This window comes from Fistularia commersonii, chromosome 17, assembly GCF_037954325.1.
Source record: "Fistularia commersonii isolate RoL2024-O1a breed Wild chromosome 17, RoL_Fcom_v1.0, whole genome shotgun sequence".
Lineage (NCBI taxonomy): Eukaryota > Metazoa > Chordata > Actinopteri > Syngnathiformes > Fistulariidae > Fistularia > Fistularia commersonii.
The window spans coordinates 11,735,469-11,757,511 of record NC_141300.1 but is presented as its reverse complement, the minus strand read 5'-3'; the positions used below and the strand labels follow the sequence as shown (position 1 = coordinate 11,757,511).

The following is a 22,043-nucleotide window of genomic DNA, read 5'->3' as shown; positions in this document are numbered from 1 at the left end:
GTAAGCGTCAATATTTTTCATGTGTAGCTTAAAAGTGAGTCAGATCAGCTCCATATCAAATACTTGGCTAAGATAGACGCACAGGATGAGATGCATCTAAAGAAATATGAAAAATATAGGTACTGTAGATGTATATCGACATGATAAATATGCAATATCAACATCGGAATGAGGGGGGGATCCAGGTGTATTGATGGTTTTCCAAAGTGACAGTTGCCATTGCAACCTTAAAATATTTTGTCCTGTTTGTGCTTTGGAATCTGTGATCATAGAGTCCACAGCGTGGCCTGTGCGTTGCGGCCCAGGCAGGCCTATTAGATCGAAACCCCGCGGTTCTGCAAGGTGTTTTCCGCTCGGTGACAAATCTGCACCCAAGCTCTTAGACCTGCATGTTTAAATCTCCCCTCCGTCACGGTGAAAGCGTACTGATTATGTCACGGCGGGAGATTCGAGATGTCACCTCCATCCCTTTCGATATGTAACGGAATGTAATTAATGTTCTGTCTCTTTTCCGGTGTGTGTGTAGGGTATGTAATTAATGTTCTGAAATAGAGGAGCTGCTGTCTTGCGCTAATTGCTGCATCCTGGAGGTCCAATGAGCGCTTTACGTATGTCAGGATCTATATGGAAGTAAGGAAGTTTGTACTGTACGGGTGTATAATGAGAGGCTTGTTCTCTAAACCGTCCATCAGATGAGAGGCAGAGGACAGAATGTAGGAGTGGTTTGAAGACGGGAGAAAAAAAAAAAGAGTAGAAGAGGAAGTGGGTGATGGGAGGAGCGGATGACAGGAGGCACCTTTCCTTCAGGTCGCCTGTAATTACTGTTCGGTTGCAGCGAGATGTGTTTGCTGTATAATTACGGCACGTAAAAACCAGCGTCCGTGTGTGATTAGATGTCTGTTGCATATCATATTATCAATGTGTGTTGAATTACTAATGACTGGGGACGCTTTGGTAAGGGGATTAAGAAGCCGGGTCACCAACGCCGACCCGCTCGGGCGCCCAGAGGAAGGCAGCGCGGAGAAACGTGGCCATTTAAGCCTCGCCGTTACCTTGAGCGTTCCGTCACAAAAACATCTCAAGATGTAGGATCAGTCCAGGAGCGTTGCTGTCTCCTCTTTGAGCTTCAGTTCCACTTCTGTCTAATTCAACTGTCGCCAACCAAAAACAAACTAAATAACATCTGTTTTTTTCTTCTTCTTCCTTTACACACACACACAAATCAGCTGAGGTGCTTTTTCTTCCCAGTGTCAGTCAGGAAGAATCCCAAGTCTGGAGATACCAGAGTTTGTCGATGTCGAAGGCGCCATCATTTCATAGCACGGGAGATGGGATTGACAGGTAAGCTTGGGTTTGGCTCTGACCAGTGAAATTGAATGAATTAATATGTTCTTTAAGATAAAAATGCAAAGAGCTTCTGGCTTAGGAGGGTCCATTGGATGATGTTTGAATGTCTCTACGACGTGAATGAGAGGGTGAATGGTTGCACGCCTCTATAGGATGTGTGAATGAATGAGTGTGTGACGGGATGGGCGGGCGGACGCCGCTAGGCCATTTGGGATCAGCGCAAAAAATGCAGAGGCAGATTAGAGATTCCTGTAAAATGTTTTAGTACCAGAAAACCTAGGTCAAAGTGTCATCATATATCAAAAACAAAACTAGCAAAGTCTGTGATATAAACAGAACAACTCTGCAGCGAGGGTAAACGCACCGGACAAAATCAAATACCGGACTCAAAAATAACTTTCTCAGCCTCAACAGATTGAAAAACTGTTTTTACCCCAGAGCGGTCATTGCACTGAATTCGGCACAACCCTGAACACTTGAACCTTACATTTAGTACAGTGCAATCAACCCGAAGGAACACATACACCTACATACCTACTGTTTGTTTTGTTTTGGTTTTTTTCCATTTTTATTATTCTTTTCTTTCTACACATTTGTTTATTTATTCTTCTATATCAATGGTGGGCAATTATTTTGGTTGGCGGGCCACATTTCTTATTCAATATTTATGCGCGAGCCAACTAGGTATTATGTAAATTGCACAAAATGAAATATGCAATTTAAATATTTAATTTCCTGGTTATTTTATTTCAGGTTTAAAATAATGAATGATTATATAAATGTACTGACATTAATTTGGATGTAATCATCCATACAAAATTAAACAAAAGGGAAAAAGGAGTTTCTAAATTCAATATTGATTGAAAATACTTAGTAAAATATTTAAAGAAAGTAGTTCGGCAGGCCGGATAAAATAGCAAAGCGGGCGGGATGTGGCCCATGGGCCTTAAAATTCCCACGTCTGTTCTAAATGTTATTTCATATTTTTTGTCTTTTTTTTTCTGTCATATATCTCTAACCCAGAGATGCTGCTATTGTTGTATTGTCATATCGTGTCCTACCTTTTAAGGTTGGTTTGTATCTGTTTTTTGATTCATCTGAACCTGAGAGCTGCTGTCTCTAAATTTTGTTAAACTCCGTGTCACGCCTATAAAATCTTGAATCCTTGAATTTCAGTGATGTATAAAAGGATCGAACAGGTTGGCTTGATTCATGCTGTCACGGGGTGAATGGTTGTATCTCTGTAAGGCTTCCTGTGATTGGCTGATCCAGGGTGAACCCCACCTCTCGCCCAATGACAGCTTGCAACCCTTACTGCAGCATTAGCAGTGCAGATGATGAATGAATGAATGAAAAAGGTAGTATAATTTAGCTTTAAATCTCTGAAGAAACTGTCGTAAATTTGACGAGCCCATTTCTCCCGACACATAACGATGATGAAACGCCCTCTGTGGTTGTTCTTCCTCTTTATCCATAAATCCGCCGGTCACTTTATTACGTGGAGTTTGACGCCCAGAGGAGCTTCAGCTGGAGAGGTCGCTAAATGGATCGCTTAGCCGTCCGAATGTGCGTGACTTGAGATGGCTAATTTAAAAACACGATCTTTATTCAGAGGAGTAGACGGCCTGTCACAAAATGAAAAGCGCCTTGGCCTCTACGATTAAGGCAATTACACGCTGTCGTCACGTAGGGGAAAAAAAAAAGCCAAAGCAACACCGCGCTTTTACCGCAGCGATGTGAAATGTTGAATTATTTGGTGCAGCGCAACAGAAATATATAAATATCTTAATCAGGTGTAAAAGGTCTCGACTAAAAGTCACCTGTCCATAATAAACAATGCATGATGGGAATGTGATCACAGATGAGCGTGACCTTTGACCTCCATAGGAAACTGACTAATGGCATCATCACCCTCCAACACGCTCTCTCCTCTATCTTCTCTCTCTCATCTTATCCCGACCGGTCGCGGCAGAAGGCCGCACCAGGGAACATTGGGTTTGCATGGATCAGGCATGTCCAAAGTCCGGCCCGCGGGCCAAATTAGGCCCGTCTTCAAATTTACACCGGCCCGCAGCCTCTGTCATAAAATCAATAATATGCAGCCTCCAGCACAGTCAACCACCGTAAAACTATGTACAAAAATCTATTTTATATTTCACCAGAGGATGGCGGTAGACCTGTGGCCACACTCTCGCAGTGGGAAACTGTGACCTTTGTCACAAGGGTCAAAGAGCATTGTGTGACCCTTTCCAGCCCGTTTCCAAAATGGCGATTGTAATTAAAAAAAGGAATGTTGATAGCGAGGGCCGCCGCTTTCGGGGCAAGTGGAAATTGGAGTATTTTTTTTACCAAAATACAGCTATTTCTGCCTAATATGCCAGGAGACTGTGGCTCAAGGAGTTTAACATCAAGAGGCACTGCCAGAAAAAAAAACGTAAACGACAACAATCTTAAGTATGCCATTTGCAATAAAAATATAAATGAAATAGCTCATTTGTATTTATTGTTATTGGTTGAATAGCATGATGAATGGTCGGTCACACATTTTCACTCCACCAAATATGGCCCTCTTTGCAAAAAGTTTGGACAAAGATCCTCTACACCTTCGAGGTCTTTCCACATCGGCACGAGCGAGGTTTCAATCTAGCTCCCCCCCGAATCGCTCTCTCTGTCATTAACAGTGCTGTCGCCGTGGCGATCAGGCCGAAGACCGTCCGGCCGAAGCGACGGGCTTTTTTTTTTTTTATCTCCCCCCTTTCTCCCCGCAGCCATGCCGTATCGACCGTGTGTCTGGGGGCTCTTGCCCTGTGATTTGCGCTCATTATTTTCCCCGCACATCGCTCGGCCGACAGCGATCTGATCACGGCATCGGTCTGGCGCTCCGCCTCGCGACAAAGCGCTTCAAAACACCTTTTTCAACTCCGAGAGCGGCCGGACTCCCCACCACCACCCCCGCCTCCTCCTCCCGGCAAATAAACACATCTATCGACATCATAATCATTTGGTGCTCTCGGCCAAACGCGCACTCACTTCGACTTGAGGATGGAGGACGGGTTGGGGGTGTCGGGGGTCAGCCGGGTGTCATAAGGTCTGTGATTGGATGTTTACAAAGAAGGGGGCGTCACTGTGTGCCACCTCGCTAAATATCGACCGGTGAGCCCGTCTTCACTTAGAGTGAAAAAGGAGGACGGAGTGAGAGAAAGGGAGAGATGGAAGGGAGGATGATGATAAAATTCAACCTGATAGCTTATAATGTTTTAATCTCGGTGGGGGCTCGGGTGCAAAAATAGTGATGACTCACACGTCCTGCAGAATTCACACAAGCGCTATTTGTGCAGAGGATGGTGCCCAATGTGAGACCTGCACCAGAAAACTTAATATGCCATCCTGAAGTTAGTCGGTATGAGAGGAGAGGAATAGATGGCGGGAGGGGATTCGCCGCGGTAAACGGGAAGAATGTCACAAACCGGGAAACGACATGCCATTGCGACGGCTTTGAATGTAGATCAAGTCAAGGCATTGCCTTGTTTTCCTGCAAGTTCACTTTTCTTCCAAACCCACTAAAATATTTGGCACTGGTTGCTGATCTTCTTCTTCTTCTTCTTCTTTTGGCTTTTCCCGTCAGGGGTCGCCACAGCGAGTCAACTTTCACCATCTAACCCTATTCTCTGTATCCTCCTCTCTCACACCAACTACCTTCATATCCTCTCTCACTACATCCATAAATCTTCTCTTTGGTCTTCCTCCAGACCTCTTGCCTGGCAGCTCCAATTCCAGCATCCATCTACCAATATATTCTCTATCCCTCCTCTGTATATGACCGAACCATCTCAGTCTGGCTTCTCTGACCTTCTCTCCGAAACATCTAACATGTGCCGTCCCTCTGATAGACTCATTCCTGATCCTCTCCATCCTGGTTGCTCCCTAAGAGAACCTCAACATCTTCATCTCTGCAACCTCTAGTTCTGCCTGCTGTCTTTTAGTCATTGAAACAGTTTCTAGTCCACACATCATCACTGGTCTCACCACTGTCTTGTACACCTTTCCTTTTATTCTGGCTGAAAGTCTTCTATCACATAGTACCCCTGACACTTTTCTCCATCCATTCCAACCTGCTTGGACCCGTCTTGGACTGGTTGCTGATGCCTTATCTTAAAAAATATAATAATGAAGGGATTTTATTCCAAAGATGTCTCTATGCTGACATTTCTGGAACAGAGCAGGATACCGGACACCTGAGCTTGTGTTGGGAAGATGATGACGACGACGACGACAATGATGGAGACGGGGAATTAGTTTTCGATTAGCTGCGGTGTCAGGTCATGGTGTTGCGTCCCACCTCTATGTCTGTGCGACTGATCAATACCCACATCCCACACGCCATTAGCAACTCCATCGCTTCTTTCTCCCTCTCTCTCTTCCTTTGACAGAAACACAATTATCAACTCCTCCTTTCCCACATCCCCGTCTCCCACAGCCTCGTACTCATACTTTGCTTTCTATCACTATTTCCTGCATTTTAGATCTGCTGCACTGCACTGCTGTTGTTCAATCCGTCTTTCTTTAGAGTGAGTATAATTCATTCATTGAATGAATGAATGAATGAATAAATGAATGAATAGTGACATCCTGTAATCTCCCCCTCTTCTGGAGTGAGCTGCGTAGAGCCTGCCGGTTACATATCAAAAAGGAATATACGATTCCAAAAAAAAAACAAAAAAGCTATCAAAGCTTTCAAAGCTATATATTATTTTGATATGGATGCTAAATGATGCAGGTTTGCAGTGCAGTGCTCCTCGCGTGGCTGAACCCCCCAGAGATGCTAACGTTAGCTTCTGCAACTTCTCAAAACTAAAAAAAAATCTTATTTTAGAGAGATGATGAGAGAGATGAGAACAACTTTATTTATCCCGAAGGAAATTGTTGTGCCAGAGTTTCAAGTAAAAAAACATAACAGTAATAGATAATAGTAGAAAGGAGGATGAATAAGAAATACGATGAAATATGAATTGTCTTAACTGTTAACTGTAACTACAACTACAAAGATTTACTTGCAAACGTTCCAGATGTGCAACAAACGTCAACAAACATTTCCGTGAGGACGGAAGACTTGGGAAAACTTGTGACTCTGAGCGTCTGCCGGTCAGATAATGAAAATTTTAGCGCCGCCTTAGACGCACTGAGGGTTCTGTGATTTGAGCATTTTAAATTCAGAACGAGTTGTGTTTTAAATGCCCTTTAACCTGATTATTATTGTAATATTCAGCAGACACACCTACAGCCAGCGGGAGGCCTCAGAAAATAGCATGTAAAACGAAGCAACAGCTCGACGAGAGACACTCCGGAGAGAGAAAGAGGGATGAAAAAGCTCATTAGCTAAAAGGCTATTCTCTCGCCTCCTGCCGTGACATGTGGCTGTCTATGTGTGTGTGTGTGTGTGTGTGCACGTGCACGTGTCCACAGGCTTTTCATTCAAAAGGACAAAGAGCCTTGTCAAGTCACCAGGCAGCCAGTCAAGCAGAGAGGATAGGTCTCACACACACACACAGACACACACACACACACGCGTGCGCTATACACAACACTATATGTTTGGACGTGTGCATTGTTCGAGGGAGCTGATTCTGTTTCCAAGTCATTTAACTTTAGATAGTATTAGGTTGTCCAATGATAATCACGCTGTCGGAGATACAAACACACAAACACACACAACATATATATTTATATATTGACAGGCAGAGAGGGAGATGACAGCGATGAAGAAAACTCACTCATTTGACTTTTTTTTTTTAATCGCTTTCCAGCACGTTGCTCTCAAGTTTAAGGTTGCGACCACAAATTTGGGGGGAAACTGTTAGACGGGCGTTTTGATTTATTTTCGAAGACTCGGAACCGTGCACTTGTGCAGAAATATTAAATCAGCAATTTATTATGGGTACAGCATCAACAAGCGATTTAAGGAAAAAAACAGGTGTTTTCGCTTAGAGTTCTTCTATTAATTGCACATAAAATGATCACAATAAACTGGCTCAAACCCCACCCACCTACCCTGGACCAGTGGCATCAGAGGCTTAAGGATGTAAACTGCATGGAACGCATAACAGCAAACTTACGACTTCAGACAGACCTATATCTTGACAAATGGGCACCCATTAAAAAATATTTGGAGAGTTGAAGATATTATCTCTATTTTAGTTAGAGTTAGATGTTTTTTTTTTTTTTCTTTTTTTTTTCTTTTTTTTTTCGCTTGCTAGTGAGGAAATAAGTGACCTATAAAGAATATTGTATAATGTGTATCTTGTTATGAGGTTTTGTAAGAATGTGTGTGACTCTGTTAAGGAACCCGTTCTAATAAATGTTCAAAAAAAAAAAAAAAAGAAATATTAGATCTTCTCCCGTCCCCGAGGCAGGTCCGCCACCGGGATCAGTCCTTTCAAACAGTATGAAGCGGTGGTTTTAGTCATGATTTAAAAACATTTGTGCGCTTCAGCGTCACCGTGAAAGTCCACTTGCTACTTTGCTGAGTTGTCCGTGGTTTCTCCTCCAGGCCGGAGGTGCTGGTCCACGCCGAGATCCACTGATTCACAGCTTCTCTCTCCGAAAAGCCGTCTTTCTTTTCTCTCTTCTCCCCCCCCATGTGTTTTGTTCTCCTCTCTTCTTTTTCTGCAAGCTGTCAGCCTGAATATTCACCTTGGTTACTGAAGCAGACAAATGACACCTTTAAAAGCTGTTGAGCATGTGTGTGTGTGTGTGTGTGTGTGTGTGAGCGTGCACAAGTGCGCATATATGTGTGTGTGTGTGCAGGCATGCATTTGCTGTGACAGTTTCATAAAGTGCAAATTCCATTTTTGTAGGGTCGCTCTGAAGAGAATATCATTTACGCTTCATTAACTTTGCGTGCGTGCACGTGTGTGTGTGTCCATATCCATGCGCGCATGTACACACACTCACACAAACACAGCGGAGAGAAATTTTCCGCCGATCTGTGTGTGTGTCTGAATCCTATGTTGGGAAAGTTCGTTTTGAGTAACAACCTCAAGCCATGTTGATGAGAAATGTTTGATTTGTCTTAGAAAATGTCTTGAATTCTCCTTTTATTTTAATTTTCCCGTCGAGGGGGGCGTGGCATATTTTCTGGATCTGTTAATTTCTTGAGAAGGCCAGCGTGCGTATCAAACCGTCCGCGTCGCAAAAGAAAAAAAAAACATAAAGTTTGATTGTTAAGTGAAATAAAAGTGGGCCCGCGGGGCCGAGCCGGGGTCGCCGCTCATCCGCATCGCAGAGCAAAGTGATTAAATGTCATATTGACATCTTTCCCCGCTCCGCCCGCTCTCCGCCATTATGGTGTGATATCGAAGTCTGATAAATAATTAGAAAGTTGGTCGCAAACTTTTATTTGCCGCAGCCCTCGCAGGTTAGTAATTAGAGCGAGGCACTCCCATGCTACCTCGGTGAGCACAGCGGCGACACAACCAAGCAGAAAATTGCCAGTCGGAGGAGCACGATGGAATAACGTCCCCGCAGTCATTTCGAGGGGATGCCGGGTTTCCACTCTTGCGGGATTGGGGCCTCGAAAAACTATAATCAGTATTTATCTGCGATCATTTTTTTTTTTTTTTTTTTTTTTTTTAGCAAATGTAGCGGTGAGTTTGCTCAGGCAAGAAAATAAATAAAAATTACACCCAGCAGTGTATTATTTTACTGGCAGGGTGAAATTTGATTAATGAAAAAGCGGCAGAAATCCTTCTTTTCGTGCTCCACTCACCTAAACATGAATATTCCTCTTTCTCATACCTAATAAAGAAAACAATTATGATCATCGCAAATTCAAACTGTGGTGTCGTACGAGGAGTGGCAGAGAGGGATGTTATGGTGTCGCAGGAGGTGGAGGTGCATCGGTTCTGAGCCCCACCTTGTTTGAGACGGTGATGGACAGCCTGACAGACGAGGTTAGACGCTACGATTGTTTGCAGATGACGTTGTGATGTGTCGCAAGAGCGGGTGGAGGAACATCTAGAAAGGGGGAGGTGTGACCTAAAAAGGAGAAGGATGAAGGTTAGCCAGAACACGTGTGTGAATGAGGGGGAGCCAAGAGGAAACTGTGAAGGCGGATGATTTTAAGTACCGCATTATCCGCATTATAAGACGCACCTAAAAACCGACAGTGCGCCTTATAACACGGCGCGCCTTATATATGGATCAATATTGAGCCGCAAGAGGTCTCGCAACTACAGGAAGCAGCCCTAGACTCCATTTTCTCCTGTTGAATAAGTAGCCTGTGGTGCATGCTGGGATATATGACTGCACGAAGCGTGCATTTTCATTTCCATTTGTGTGTTTGTGTGTGTGTGTGTGTGTGTGTGTGTGCTGAAGTGGCAGCGGTAAAAGCGGTAAAGGGGAATTCCAGTCCCACACCACTTATGTTTTTACATAAAGACCCCAAAACGGCACCTTTCAAGAGACATGCTTACGACGCAGAGTTTAAATTCAAGGCGATCTGTCACGCAGTAGAACACAGGAATAGAGCAGCAGCGAGAGAATTCAACATTAACGAATCAATGGTACTGAAGTGGAGGAAGCAACAAGATGACCTGCGCCGAGTAAAGAAGACTAAACAAAGTTTCTGAGGAAACAAAGCTAGATGGCTACAGTTAAAGGACAAACTTGAACAGTGGGTTGTTGAACAGAGAGCAGCAAGTAGAAGCGTCTCTTCAGTCACTAGCTAGGGACATGAACATCACTGAATTTAGAGGCGATCCTTCTTGGTTCTTTTGTTTTATGAAACGCTTTGAACTGTGACAAATGGAGTTGGAAATACATTGTTTTCAACGAAGGCGGTGCAAACTCCGGTAAGAGCTACCGGTACGTACGGTACCGTATTGTGAAAGCGCCAACTCGTTTTGGGAGTGAACGGAGTTGTCAGAGTGTTGGTTTGTATTCTATTAATAAAATTTGACTGACTTATCTGACTGTTTTGTTGACATTCCCTTTAGCGTAGCTTTATTTAGTGAATGCATAACACAACCGCAGCCACTACTGTAGCTTCTATTACATGCGCCTTATAATCCAGTGCGCCTTATGGTGCGGAAAATATGGTACCTAAGGGTCAACAGTCCAGAGCAACAAGAGGGTGGAGAAGAGGTGGAGGAATGTGTGCAAAGAGGTTGGAACGGCTGTGGAAAAGTGTCAGGTGAGGTAAAAGGGTATCAACCAGAATGAAAGGAAAGGTGGGTAAGATGGAGGTGAGCGGCCATGATTTCTGAAGGCAGCAGAGATGAAGATGTGGAGGTTCCTCTTTGGGAGTGTGGAGGATGGAGAGATCATAAGAGTCCATAAGAGGGATGATGCATGTTCAATGTTGTGCGGACAAGGCTTTTCAAGACTTTTATTGTTGTTACACAGAGCACGACAGAATTTGGAGAGATAGCGGCTCTCAGGTTCAGTGGAATCAAAAACAGACACAAAGCAACCGTAAGCAGGACACAACACAACAATACAACAATAGCAGCATCTCTGGGTTAGAAATATAAGACAGAAAAAAATATAAGACAAAAATATAAAATAACATATAGAACAGTGGTTCTTGTTCTGAACCCCACCAGTTTCATATCCGCATTCACCAAACCCTTTTTTATTGGAAAAATATTAGATTTTTTTCAAATTCAAGACATAGGTATATGTTTTACTGGTGAACAAAATCAACCGTGCATCAACACCACTGTGTTCAAAGAACAAAACCAATAAAACAAATTTTTACACAAAAACAAACACATAAAAATGAATTGGATGGAATAAGGAAGTGTTCCCTTTGTTTTGCGGGTAATAGACTAGAATTGCTAAACTTGTCATTGCATAGCATGCAGTTAGGATGCTGACTCCCATCACGTTTCATTATACATGTGAATCCATATTGTGCATATTTGTCTGACCGCTTTCTTTTTTTGTTCGCCATAATTAATATGGAGGGATTAAGCGGGCGTGTCATTGCGAGTTCGACGAGTCGGTTGTGTGTCTTGACCTCCACCTCCTGAGAACCACTGATCTAGAAGAAAAAATAGATAAATATGTAGAAAGAAAAAAGTGAAAAGTGGAAAAAAAATTAGATGGATTGGACATGAACAGCGGATGATGGTGAAGATCTAGGAAGAAGGATGCAAAGGTTTGAGCTGCCAGACAGGAGGTCTGATCTATGGCTCCTCCGGTGACGGAATAAGGCTATCAGAGCATTTGAGTAAAAAAAAAAAAAAAAAGTTTGGAACTGATTTAAAAAAAAAAACTTGTGATATTTCTTCATAATACTGTGTCATTTTAAAGTAAACGGAAATCAGTTTTGAAGATAAATCTCTCGGGTCACCCGTCGGTCGGGTACCATTGGCCTCCGAGCATGTCATTGTAAAGGCAAAAAAAAACGATTTTATCAGAAAACCAACTAGTTTTTGCGCTTTAACCCTTGTAACAGAAAAGATGGAGAAAAGCAAAAAAAAAACAAAAAAAACGATGATTTCCGTGCATCCCAGGCTGCGTGGACAGAGGAATTTCCATTCTAATAAGCAATGATAAAATTACATAAAAGTAAGACATATTTCATTTATTATACGTTAAAAATACTATATGGCTCTCAATGAAATAGAAATATTTGGCTTTTATGGCTCAAAAAGGTACCTGACCCCTGGTCTAGAGGAAGACCGGACCTACCAGGTGGACATACGTGCACATATGCTGCTCCTTGAGGAGGCAACCCTTGGTTTTAGGTCCAATCGATCTCTTATTGAACACACACATATATTCCGTACACTCGTCTCACATAAACACGTAACTCTTGTCTCTAAAGCACTGCAACGGGCTCAAGTTTTTCCGCCGCTCCCTCTTGTTTGAGTTTTCATGAACTTCATCTCCACCTGAGTGCACACACACATACAATTACGTGGCGTACGCTTCAACACACACACACGTGGAATTAGTTGATCTCATGCATGAATATGTGCGGTGCGCTTGGCCTGCCGTGATACTTCGCCGTACCTTTTTGACACGTTTGCGACACACGTCACCACACACACATGCGTGAAAAACCGCCGTCACAAGTCGTGGCGACAAAAATATATACGGCGGAGGAAACAAAGTACAACGCGGCTCTGATTGCACAAGTTTCCGACCGCCGGCGCTCGACTCATGTCGTCCGATGTTGAATTTTCGGACCTAATGACGACTTTGTAAAGTGCACGGTGGATGTATAATAGACATTGTATATATTGCTAGTACAACAAATGCCCGGATATATCTATATTTAGATATATTCATATATTTACATTATATATGACATAGAGAATGAGATTAAAATGTGTAAAAACCTGGTAAAACAGTTGGCGGTGTGTGTGTGTGGAAGTGCACTGAAGCTTTGGGAAAGAAAGCATCTGCCCAGGAACTCATGTTGACCAGCTGTGTTTCTCTGGCTCGGTTTCACTGTGACACACACACACACACACACACACACACACACACACACACACACACACACAGATGCACGGGCTCGCTGGTTCAGCAGCTGAAGTCACTGAAGTGTTCCGGAGCACAGCGGAAAAGAGAGGCATCATCAATCACACACATGCACACACACACATACACACACACGAGTGTGTCACCAGGTCACAGGAAGAGAGCAGGTGGTGTGTGTGTGTGTGTGTGTGTGAAGGGGGTGTGGTCTTTTCCCAATGCTCAGTCTGCACAGGTGAATGCAGGGGAGTGGGAAGGAGGCCGGGGACTCGGAAACACAGGCGTGTGTTTCCCACCGGAAGGAACTTCCAGATCTGCAGCTCAGGAGCTTCACTTTCTTTCCAGAACTTCAGCAGCTCCAGAGTCACTTTGTCGATTAGGATTCAGATCAAGTCGTTATACTAAGTTTCAGGTCTTACAACCATAACGGATACTCTTTAGTTCACGTCTGTGCGGGACGTTTTGCTTCAACTCTCTGGGTTACGGAGTGAAACACCCGCTCCTGCAGGTGTTTTTGCGTTATCCGAGGTATCCGAGCTGTTTCGTGAGCCATGCACAGCAGCTCCAGGCGCCAAAACCCAACGGCCGTTTGAAAATAATGACGCGGATGGAGTTCACGTTACGTGGCTTTTTCCTCAGGGTTCTTCAGTTTCCTCCCAGACTCCAAAAACATGCAGGAGGTTCACCGGAACCTAAATATCCCAAAAGGGTGAATGAGAAGATGAATGGACATAATTTCTATTTCAACTGTGAATGAGAGAGTGGATGGTCGTATGTCTCTCTATATCCTCCGGGATTAACAAAGTATTTCTGATTCCGATGACAATTTAATGACAGGGTGAACGTTAAATGTGTGAATGAATGAGCGAATGGTTGTATCTCTCAATTATTTTTAATTATTTTGCCCACATTTCTTATTTCATTTTTATGCGTGGGCCAACCAGGTATCATGTAAATTGAACAAAATGAAAACAATAATATCTAAATATTAACATTTTTTGGCATTTTATTTCAACTTTAAAATCATTAATGATCATATAAATGTAAAAACATTATTTTGAATGTAATCATCCATACATTTTATTTCAACTTTAAAATCATTAATGATCATATAAATGTACCAACATTATTTTGAATGTAATCATCCATATATTTCATTTAAACTTTAAAATCATTAATGATCATATAAATGTTCAAACATTATTTTGAATGTAATCATCCATACATTTTATTTCAACTTTAAAATCATTAATGATCATATAAATGTACAAACATTATTTTGAATGTAATCATCCATATATTTTATTTAAACTTTAAAATCATAAATGATCATATAAATGTACCAACATTATTTTGAATGTAATCATCCATAGAAAATAGTTTACCAGGCTGTATAAAAAAGCAAAAAAGGGCCAGATGTGGCCCGCGGGCCGTAAAATGCCCGGCTCCGCTCCAGAACGTGAAGGTGGATGTTTTTTTAGTTTCTATGTGAGGTGTGAATGAGTGTGTGAATGGTTGTATGTCTATCTGACCAGCCCAGGTTGCAACCTGCCAGCACCCCTGCGCTAAGCTATGTTTTGTGGATAATGAATGAATGACGGGAATGAAAATAACACCATCAAATCAAATGTTGCCGTAAGGTTTCTGTGTACCGGATTTCTTTCTACTTTCACACGAGAAGGAAATAAAACTCCCGTCGAGACAGATGACACCAGACGAATGACACCCGCATTGCATGTTTGGTGATTTACCTTCCCGACCCCAAGTGGAGTGTTTTTCCGGCCCGTCGGGTGGACGGGTGTTTCGTTTGTCCATTGGAAACAGCGGGAGCAGCCGTACATTACCTTAATGAGAGGCTCTATATGTAGTCGATTTTTTTTTCCATCGGCAGTAATTATTATTTTAGTTAACGCCTTCCTAATTAACAGCTGTCCTCCATCCGTGCATGTGTGTGTGCGTCTGTGTGTGTGTGTGTCTGCATGTCTGTCTGTCAATCAAGCTGCAGATAAAGAATCTGACTTGTGGGTCAGTGATTCTGTCTGGCTAATATGTTGTTGCTGCATCTATTATTTGCCTTGTTTTTCGTGTTTTTATTTTCTTTTGTAATTAGCAGCTTTTGCGATCACGCGTGATGTGTGGGTGTACGTGCGCATGCTTGCGTACCGTGCAAAGCTCCGTGTACGCAGGAAACACACGCATTCCCTTCGGTAACTTAAAGTCCACAGATTGACGATGAGGGTTTCAGTGTGGTGGCTTGTCGGAGCGGTGCAACGAGGCTTGTTGTGTGTGTTCATATTGTCCTGTGGACGTGTGCACATGCACGTGCATGTGTGTTTGTGTGTGTGTGTGTGCACGTGTGTGTGTGTCATTGCTCTTGTGGCTGGTTGTTCTTTTCTGTCTTTAATGAGCCATGTTATCGTCTGTGTTGTGTCATTGGCTCACACATTTCTAATGAACAGCTGCTCCACATTGGACACACACACACACACACACACGCACACACACACACACACACACACACACACACACACACACACACACACACATACACACACAACAACACAAGTTTGACCCAGTTTCACAAGTGGAATGTTGCCCTGCTGGGAGTTGATTTGGACCATTATTGTTTTTCAGTAGTTAATTTTCCATGAGACATATATGGCTTGTTGATGGAACATTACACTCTTTATATACGTTTGTGCTGCAGGTGAAAGTGATGTCATTAAATCTTTTTTATTTTTATTATTATTGAAATTCATTCATTGATTCATTCATCCATTTATTATCTCTATGGACAATTTTGGGGGTCTCCAATGAACCTCCTTGGTGGGGGGAACATGTTGACTCCAAACAGAAAGGATCCCTGTTGCAGGTGAACCAGAAACTTTGTGGTGGACAGGCTAACCGTTGCAGCCGTTTGCTGCCCTATTACTGTTGTTATTATTTTCTTATTATTTTTAGTCGTAATTGCAGTGGCAGTTGTCGTAATATATGGGTCGAGATAGTTACAAGTTTTAATTCGCATTATCCGGTTTCCACTTTGCAGCGAAATGGCGTTGCTATGGTTGCCACTGTCGTCCGGTGCAACAAAAAAGTACCTGGTGATTGGTTTCTTCTTCTCTGGCTTCCTTTTACTGTCCAAAGCTGTGCAGGTTCTCCGGAGTCTCTCAGTTGTCCCTGGATGAGTACGAGTGATGGGATGTTCTGGGGTCCTGCGATTAATTGGTGTCAGTCCAGGTTAAATACCACCTCTCGGCTCTTGACGGCTGGGATTGGCTCCCTCACAACTCTAAGGATTTTTTTTTGTTTTTGTTTTACATAAAAACAGTTGAAATAGTAAAAAAAAAAAAAAGCACATGAAAATCAAAATATCACCAAAAGGTGTCATGGCTGGAGGAGTTAAAGGAGGCCAGCGGTGTTGAGAAATAAGCAATGATATCACTTCTTCCGCTGGAGATGAAACAAAGTCGGACCCTTTAATTAAACGGAAGTGTGTTTTAATGGCATCGCCTCTTCCTCTGCAGGGGAATCATTGAGACTGCCTTCACAATGAGGGGGAGGAGGAGGGCTCTTTTTTGCACGTTTTATAAAATCCCAAGACAAAATTACCCGTATGAAAACCCTCAGCCGCTTTTCCGGGAAGATCTTCTCTTGTTGTGGCTCATTTTTGTACTTAAGACCTTAAGACACCCTATAGCCTGACTTGTTACTTTGACACTTTATAGTTTTATTTGTATTTCTTATTCTCCCCCCTTTTTTATACTATTTATACAATTTCCTACCATTATTTATCATTGTTATGTTTTACTTGAAACTCTGGCACAACAATTTCCTTCAGGATAAATAAAGTTGTTCTTATTCTCTTATTCTTATTCTTTTTTCAGGACAGCAGTGATGTAGCTCTGCTGCCCCGTCTCCGATACGGCGTCCAAACAGTGACAAAAAAAGCTACGGTTTCAACGAAATTTGGATATAATTACATGCAAAAACAATGCCAGTGTCCCCGGTTATCGCTTTTGGGCCCCCAATATGTGCCACCACCCCCCCATGTTCTTGTGAAAGAGGCTTAAATGAGTGACAGACAGGAAGCGGGATCAGGAAGGTGTCATTGTGTCACCTCGTCTCCTCTGTTCCCTTTTCAATTAGCAGATCGGCGCTGGTCGGCGGAGTCAAGCTCGGCTCCCAGTGTGACGTCCGCGCTGCTCTTTCTCCGCTTCCGTCTCAACTTTCGCGTTGACAGTTTGACTCCGATCAAATTCGGTGATGTTGTTTGTCACCCAGATATCCGGGGTTAATCTGACCCCACTTTATTCAAAACACGACAAATCGGATCCAAAAACAGTCGCGATCTGCAAATAGGGCAATTCATAAAAACATGACATTTTTTTACTGGATTTATTAAAAGTCAACTATGCCAAGTAGCAGTAGTTTTCTTGGATTTTAACATTTTTTTCAAATTTATTTAATATTTCACCCGGCGTAAAACTCTAGCCAAAACCAAACATGCGAATCAAACATAATAACCAGATCATACCGGATCGGTCGAGGCCCGGGTTAACAATGACCGCCTTTGGTACCGATGACCTACAGGGTACCAGTGGAAATTGGGCTACTGTAGGTCAAAGAAGACGAGGAGGAAGCAGAGAGGGAAGAGGAAAGGCAAGAGTCTGGGACTGAGAGTAGGAACTTTGAATGTTGAGATGATGACAGGAAAAGGTAGAGTCGACATGATGCAAAGAAGGAAGGTGGATATACTGTGTGTCCAGGAGACCAGGTGGAAAGGTAGTAAGGCTAGAAGCTCGGGAGCAGGCTTTAAGTTGTACTATTATGGTACTGAAAGGAAGAGAAATGGAATAGGAGTTTTCTTGAAGGAGGAGTTTGTTAGGAATGTCCTGGAGGTGAAAAGAATGTCAGATAGTCTTGTGAGTCTGAAACTGGGAATTGAAGGTGTGATGCTCAATGTTGTTAGTGGCTATGCTCCGCAGGTGGGATGAGAGTTAGAGGAGAAGGAGAAGTTCTGGAATGAGTGGAGAAAAGGTCAGAGAAGCTAGAATGAGATGGTTGTGTCATGTACAGAGGAGGGATAGTGAATATATTGGTAGACGGATGCTGGAATTGAAGGCCCAGAGGAAGACCAAAGAGAAGATTTATGGGCATAGGGAGAGAGGATATGGAGGTAGTTGGTGTGAGAGAGGAGGACACAGAGAATAGGGTTAGATGGAGATGGTTGATTTGCTGTGGCGACCCCTGAAGGGAAAAGCCGAAAGGCGAAGAAGATTTATTATTTCATTTGACATTGTTAAATTTATTCATGTTAGATATATTTGCTCTGCTTGAAAATTTTAATTTAATATGTCATTTAATTTCCCAGTAGGGCACCTTTTCTCTCCAGCTTCACAGCGAAATAAGTCGGATTAATATGGCACACACACACACACACACACACACTTCATTCCTGCATGTGGAAAACATAGACATTTCTACCGGTCATGAATTAGAATAGTGATGATGTAAAAAAAAAAACACTCAACTCAAAACACAAATTTCTTGTGAAAGATGTCAAAACATCTGAATAGTTGCAGACTGACTGATTTTACTCCTCATTTTAGCTCATTGTTTGCTTTTCCCCCCACATCTTCATCTCTGCGGCTTCCAGTCTTTTCCTTAGTGTCCTCTGAACCAGACAACATGACTGCTTTCACCCCTGTCTTCTTCACCCTTCCTTTTAATCACCGTTAAACAAATAATTCATTTCAAAATGTGTTAGAGGTATGTAAACGCAATACTGAATATAAAAATAATTTATACTGATGTGCTGAGAGGATAACATATTCATCTGGCATTTGGATGCAATTCACACTCCGGCCGCCAGGGGGCGATATGCTCTCGGAGTCCGAATGAGACACAGCCGAAGAAGAAGAGGCAGGTTCCCTCAGCGGAAGTGCTGTTGTTGTCGGAACATGCTGCGTCTCAGGTGACAGCGGCTTTAAGCAGGTAGGACTTCAATGGTTTTTTGGTTTATGTTTTAATTTAGCTCTGTTACGTTTCTTTATTTCTGGAACAGGAAGACGTTTGGAGCTATTTTTTCAATGTGCTAGCTTAAAACCATGTCAGCGACACGCAACACACACACACACACGCACACACAAACATACACACACGTGTCGTCCACTCCTGATACACAACATATTAATGTTGTACATGTTAGACGTTCATATTTTTCGCCATAAGTCTTCAAAAACCACCACCTATTCAATGCATTTCCGGTGCTAAAATGCAAATGCTTGTTTTACTCTATTTTCAAACTTCAAGAAAGGGGTGTCGGAGGTCTTTCCTACCTGCGGCTATCACACTTTTTAATTCCCCTCCCTTCAGCCGCAGGGAATCTTAAAATCTTAAAACCTTGAAAAAAGAAAAAAAATACTCACCCACTTTCTGTAAATTGTAATAATTTGAACTGTAATAATTTATCTGTATATATGTTCATAACTGCAATATTTCATAACAGCGACATGTACAATATTTGTTCATACTCTTGTGCGCTCCTTATCTTTCACTTGTTACTTAAGACACTTTATAATTTAATTTGTGTTTCTTATTCTCCCCTTTTCTCTTATTTTTTACTGTTAATACAACTTTTCTATTATTATTTATTATTTTTATATTTTTCTTGTAACTCTGGCACAACCGTTTCCTTGTTGTTCTTATTCTTATTCATTATTATCTGATTAAACAATTAAAAGAGACAGGAGGGCGGGCTGGACAAGATCGGGACTTTTCATATTATTTGCATCCAGTCCAGTTATATATGAATCAAAATTCAGTTAATAGGTTAAATTTGTGGTATTAAATGTAATTTTCAGGTTTAAAATCTATCTAAGATTAGGGACCGGCTTGTACTAGCTTAGTTACAATTTGTGTTTTGTGCCTTGTTTGTGTGTTGCAGGAAGATGTGTGAGGCAACAGAGAAGAACTTGTATTCCATCTTGGGAGCCAAACCTTCAGATTCCATGCAGCAGCTCAAACACAGATACCAGCAGCTGGTCCTACAGGTACATCTTTCTCAATTGTAAATTGATTTTGGCATGTGCGCAAGATGTGATTGGAAAGAAACTGTTTGAATTTTTGAATATTGGCAAGAAATGATCTGAAAATCACCTGGAAATGTTCTTTAAGCCCACATTCATGTGTGTAAAATCAGCTGTAAATTAGTACTAAGTGACAAACTCTGTATGTTCAACAGACTCAGTGATCTTGAATCTGATTTTAAAATGAGTTTACACAGCTTAAGAACATGTGACTGAAGAGCAAGATGTTTCAAACAGCATTAAACTGTCTCTCTTAATGTTGTGGACGCGCTCTATCGGAGGAGGGGTGGTGGGGGTGCCCTCCGATCCACTGAGCCGTACTGATGTTTTTAATGCAGCTTTGATACGAAGGGCCTCTTGTTGCTAATGAAACAGTTCACACCTCCGCTGTTTTTTCAGTACGTCTGTTTGTTTTTTAATTTATGTGTGCGCGCAGTACCACCCCGACCGTCTGCGCGGCAGCTGTCCTTCGGAAACTGAGAGAGCTGTGAGAATGTTTGTGGAGGTGGACGCTGCCTGGAAGGTCCTGAGCGACGAGACGAGCAGGAGACGGTACGACCAGCAGAGGAGAGGTAAAACACACACACACACACACAGACATGCAGTTTCACAATTACTTTTTTGCGTGACGGTTACTATCCTATTAAGGAGAGTAAATGTAATCAAGGAGATATGTCTCTCAACATTTGTTGCATTGGTATGGTGGTGGTTACCGAGCTGTAACTGGTTTAGAAGTCAGATGGTCAAATGTGGTGCTGCTTGAGATTGTTAAAAATGGATATCCGTTTCTGCTTCGGTCCCTTTGGGATGCGAGACGTTTGTTGTCTGTAGCAACAGGCAAGTGTGTTCTTTGCCAATCTTCTCCCACCAAAACCACCGCCACCACCCCTCTCCCCTTCCCCCCCTCAGTGAAATCACTCTAAGTTTCGCAGCAATTATCATCACACGGTGTAAGTCATTAAACCTCCAGCGAAGTTGATCACTAATTATTCATTATCACAGTCAAACTGAACAACCTGATAATGACTCGCTCCTCCAGAGCCAAGCCGTGTGTGTGTGCGAGCGCGAATGCCTCTGTGTCTGCCTATCTCTTAAAACCTCATTTTCGATAGTTTTACTAAATGGTATGGTAGTTGTGATATATATATTAAATGACATGTTTGAACTGGCTGGAAATCATTTGAAATCTGCCATATTCTGCCGGTTGTTGTTTTCACTCCCCTCCACCACCTCCATTCAAACACTCAGTGTCATTGCAGCTCGGGAGCTGAAGCAGGACCGGCCGGTGGACGGCGTGGTGTCCCTGGAGGACATGACCTGGGATCAAGGTAAATCCAGTTCATACCATCTCAGACCCTCAGCTCGTTCGGGTCGTTCAAAACACCGAAAGGTATCCAGCTGATAGGACATCTCTGTAAACCTGCATAGTTTTGCAGCGTTCTTGCAACTCCAGTTTAGGGTAACCTGCCTTTAAAAAGCCTTTAGCTCTGCCTCTCTGTCAACCCTGCTTTACATCGCACCTGTCGACCGTGGCTCTTCTGGTCGACGTTCATGCATGAAACAGAAATGCCGATCCAGTTGAGGTTGACAGGGAGTCATCAGAAGACCGGGTAGTTTTACTTGAATGACCCGGCGGTCAAAGCTCTGACTCACCTAATCCGTGCTGTTCATCCCACGCTTTGATTCCTCAGACGAGCGAGTGTTCACGTACGGCTGCCGCTGCGGGGGAGAGTTCAGCATCTCGGAGGAAGAGGCCCGGGCCGAGGAGGAGGAGGAGGAGGAGGAGGCCGGTGGAGGCCACGTGGCGGTCTGCTGTGATACCTGCTCCCTCAGCGTGTGCGTCACCTTGCCGTCACAATGATGGCTTCCCTCCTCGGGACGCCAGGGGAACTCTTCTCGGGCCAGATGACAAGCAAGCATTCTCCCTTTTTCAATGCACTGAACTGATTTCTGAAGCGTTGGCTCGAACCCCCCCCCCCCCCCACCCTCGTTTGGACGGTTGCGGACAAATCCAAAAAAAAAGAAAACACAAAAAACAATCAGGTTCCCGAGTAAGTCGTATATTTGTGTCCTGATGCGGTGGACGTCACATCGGGCGATAGCGTGTGTTTGTGTGTG

At 43.0% G+C, this 22,043-nt stretch overlaps 1 protein-coding gene across 1 annotated transcript; it reads left to right on the top strand.

Annotated features, from left to right (window-relative positions):
* The first annotated feature begins 1,253 nt into the window (after window positions 1–1,253).
* dnajc24 (DnaJ (Hsp40) homolog, subfamily C, member 24) lies at window positions 1,254–21,964 on the top strand. The gene is made up of 6 exons (XM_086163970.1): window positions 1,254–1,341; window positions 18,710–18,831; window positions 19,784–19,889; window positions 20,362–20,497; window positions 21,185–21,253; window positions 21,617–21,964. The coding sequence occupies exons 3-6, from the start codon at window positions 19,788–19,790 to the stop codon at window positions 21,784–21,786; spliced, it is 477 nt and encodes a 158-aa protein (XP_086020096.1). The 5' UTR covers window positions 1,254–1,341; window positions 18,710–18,831; window positions 19,784–19,787; the 3' UTR covers window positions 21,787–21,964.
* The last annotated feature ends 79 nt before the right edge of the window (window positions 21,965–22,043 follow it).

Coding starts and splice junctions, on each gene's coding strand:
- dnajc24 (XM_086163970.1), top strand. CDS start 19,788: ATGTGTGAGGCAACAGAGAAGAACTTGTATTCCATCTTGGGAGCCAAA. Junction 19,890..20,361: donor ACCAGCAGCTGGTCCTACAG/GTACATCTTTCT, acceptor GTGTGCGCGCAG/TACCACCCCGACCGTCTGCG. Junction 20,498..21,184: donor GTACGACCAGCAGAGGAGAG/GTAAAACACACA, acceptor GTGTCATTGCAG/CTCGGGAGCTGAAGCAGGAC.